Source organism: Hipposideros armiger, unplaced genomic scaffold (genome assembly GCF_001890085.2).
Source record: "Hipposideros armiger isolate ML-2016 unplaced genomic scaffold, ASM189008v1 scaffold_1780, whole genome shotgun sequence".
NCBI classification, from domain to species: domain Eukaryota; kingdom Metazoa; phylum Chordata; class Mammalia; order Chiroptera; family Hipposideridae; genus Hipposideros; species Hipposideros armiger.
The window spans coordinates 51,667-54,766 of record NW_017733130.1 but is presented as its reverse complement, the minus strand read 5'-3'; the positions used below and the strand labels follow the sequence as shown (position 1 = coordinate 54,766).

Here is a 3,100-nt window from a genome sequence, read left to right as displayed (position 1 = left end):
GCAGGTCCCCTCAGCCCCGCCATCCCTCTTAGCTACTTCTGGGCCTCTTCTAACTGCTCTCAGGTCCCACTATGGTGCTTCAGGAACCTGAGGCTACCTACACATCCTACATAGCTGATGAAATTCCCCCAAGACCTGGAGAAAGGGTAACTTCATAGGGACTCATTTTTTCCCAATGTAGTGGAAAAGAGATGGGGCGTAGACCCTGGAATGTATCACCCACCTTACGCAGACTGCTATCACACATTTTTCTCAACTCTATTGAGGTTTTTTTTTTTTTTTGGCAACAATCAAGCCATAAGGCTTTCATTCTTTTTTTTCTTAAGGATTTTATTGGGAAATTGGGGAAGGGGAACAGCCAAGTTGTTGTCCTTCAATCTTAGCTGCGGAGGGTGCAACTAGCTCAGCTCCAAGTCTAGTCACCGTTCCGCTGCCCATCAGCAGCTCACAGCCGCTCAGCTCAAGGTGCCATTTTCAATCTTAGTTGCAGGTGGGCACAGCCCACCATCCCATGCAGGAGTCAAACCGGCAACCTTGTTGTTAAGAGTGCACGCTCTAACTACTGAGCCATCCAGCTGCCCATCGGCAGCTCAGGGCAGCTCAGCTCAAGGTGCCATGTTCAATTTTAGTTGTGGAGGGCACAGACCACCATCCCATGCATGAATCGAACCGGCAACCTTGTTGTTAGGAGCACGTGCTCTCACCAGCTGAGACATCCTGCCACCTGTTGGCAGCTCAGCTCGGGCGCAGCTCACTGGCCCATGTGGGAATCGAACCGGTGACCCTGTTGCTCAGAGCTTGTGCTCTTAACCAACTGAGCCACTCGGCTGGCACAAGGCTTTCATTATTAAATGGAAACTTGAAAAGTCCACGTCTAACAAATCAAAGTTGGGCCTTTGGAAATTATTCTCTCTTCCTCAACTTACATAGCCTACTTTGAAACTTCAAGGCTGAACATTAAAGTATTTCTGGCTGTTTGCATTTCTGTGGTAATAGCCCTACTGATTGAATGGGAGAAAAGGGGCAAGAGGGATAATATAAAGAACCGGGGAGTGGGGAGACAACAGTAATAGCAAAATAGGATCCTGCCACATATTTACTCCTTCATCCACATGGATTTAGCTTCTGTCATCACCATGATATTCATTACTTCCTCCAGGGCTGTTCATGTCCTTCCCTCCCTGAAATTCAATCTCCCTTTCCCACCCANCTTATACGGCGAGTATATAACAAACTCTGTATTTTGAGTGGAAATGTTAGGGGGTCGTCTTATACGCCCAGTCGTCTTATACGCCGGCAAATACGGTACTTAACAATGGAGGTGATACTGGCCAATCAGAACGGATGCTGGTTATGAAAACCAGTCTAGCCCTACTTGTACCTACCAGCTGAATATCAACACTGCAGTTTCTCACAATTCTCCATATTCACAAAGCTGGTTCACACCTCCAGGCCTTTGTCCTTGCTGTTTCCTTTCCTACCCACCTCACCCTCCAACCTCCATTTCCACATAACTAACCTCTATTCATCCTCTATCTCAACTCAGGTTTCCGCTCTGTGAAAATACTTAACAAATTCACATAATTAGGTCCTCCTCCAATCCTTTGCTGTTGTACCTAGGACACAGTGCCTACTGAATTGGGATTGTAGTTAATTGCTTCCATCCTTCTCTTTCCAGACAATGATCCTAGATGGAACTGGGTCCTTTTCATCTCTGTATCTTCACACTTATGCGTGGAGTTTGGAAGTCATGTTGGATGTTGTTCTGACAGCAAAGAAAATCAGTTGGAAAGGGGTGGGGAGGTTGCAGCAATAGGCCTTGATTAGAGTGGCGTCAGCAGGAAGGATTTGGGAAGAGAAGACAGCAAAGAGAGAGAACTCCAGGGGCAGGACATGCCCTTAATTGTCCCTCTTTTTCCCCCTCCAGCTTCCAATGTGTCAACAACCCTCCGCTGCCCAACCTGTGTGGCTTTGGGGACCTGTTTGAGTGCGCCTTCTCTTCCCTGTCCCAAAGATACAAATCGATGTTATCAAGGAAGACTTCAGATCATTGGAGGTAAACTGAGCATCTGATGGTTTCAGAGGCTGGAAAACCAAATATCTGAGTGGATCCCAAGAGATTCTGACACTCTTGGGGCCCAGGAATAAGGGAGGACTGGATTTTTTTCTGATTTCCTAAAACATCTGTGTGTCTCACCATCCTTTTTTGTTCTACAGGAGACATCAACTCAGCTTTGGAGGTCAAAGGCTGTACATCCGTAACTGGTTGCAGGCTGATGTCTGGGATCCTCACAATAGGACCCATGTGGGTGAAGGAAATATGTCCATACCATTCTCTCATTCATCCCCGAAAGATTGAAAATGGGGCCACTTGGCTTTCCATTTCAGTTGGGAGGTTTGAGCTCCTGCTGCTGCTGCTGCTGCTGCTGTTGCTGCAATTGCTTGTCCTTTGTTCCTGAACGGGCACATCTGTCCCAGGTCACAGGACACCCCTTTTGACTGGGAGCCTTTCACTGCTGGTCATGAGCTAGTTGATGAGCAGGTGGCAATCCAAAGAACGGTGTTTCTGTGGATGTGTTTGACATTTATAATAAAGTTCCTAATGTGATTTGTGAATGCTCCAAGGCTAGAAGTGGAATTTTAATGCTGAAAGGGCCTTTAAAATTCATCTTCTCCAACCCACACGTTTTGCAGAAAGAGAATCGGAGATCTGGAAAATTTTAGTGAGTTCCACCAATTGATAGCTATGGGCAGAGCCAAGACCAGAGCTTTGATATTTTGACCTAAAGTCTGGTTTTCCTTTCACTCTGATAGGCTAGCTGAACAAGAGACTAGCATTGACCTCCTCCAGAAGCATTACCAGTCCAATAGTAAGGCCAAAGTCAGCTGTTTGGGGTTCTAGTATTTCCCTGGGAGGTATGGCAGAATGAGAAAAATCAGACTCCAGGTTCTCCAGTTATAATGGGCTCCATTTCCCTATGCCCTGTCTGTCCCCTGCCCACTTTACATCATTCCTTCCCTTCTTTGCTGCCTACCTAATGCCTCCTAAGTGGACAGAGGGAACTTAGGAGGGAACTGTGCCTGAGACTAGTGGTGGTGG

General features: G+C 46.9%; 1 protein-coding gene across 1 annotated transcript in view; it reads left to right on the top strand.

Annotated features, from left to right (window-relative positions):
- TEX101 (testis expressed 101) overlaps positions 1 to 2,459 on the top strand; it is a 6,839-nt gene extending 4,380 nt beyond the window's left edge. The window contains exons 4-5 of the mRNA XM_019634630.1: positions 1,928 to 2,056; positions 2,218 to 2,459. Of these exons, the coding sequence (XP_019490175.1) occupies positions 1,928 to 2,056; positions 2,218 to 2,459 (371 nt within the window). The remainder of the gene's footprint in view (positions 1 to 1,927; positions 2,057 to 2,217) is intronic.
- Positions 2,460 to 3,100: the final 641 nt, after the last annotated feature.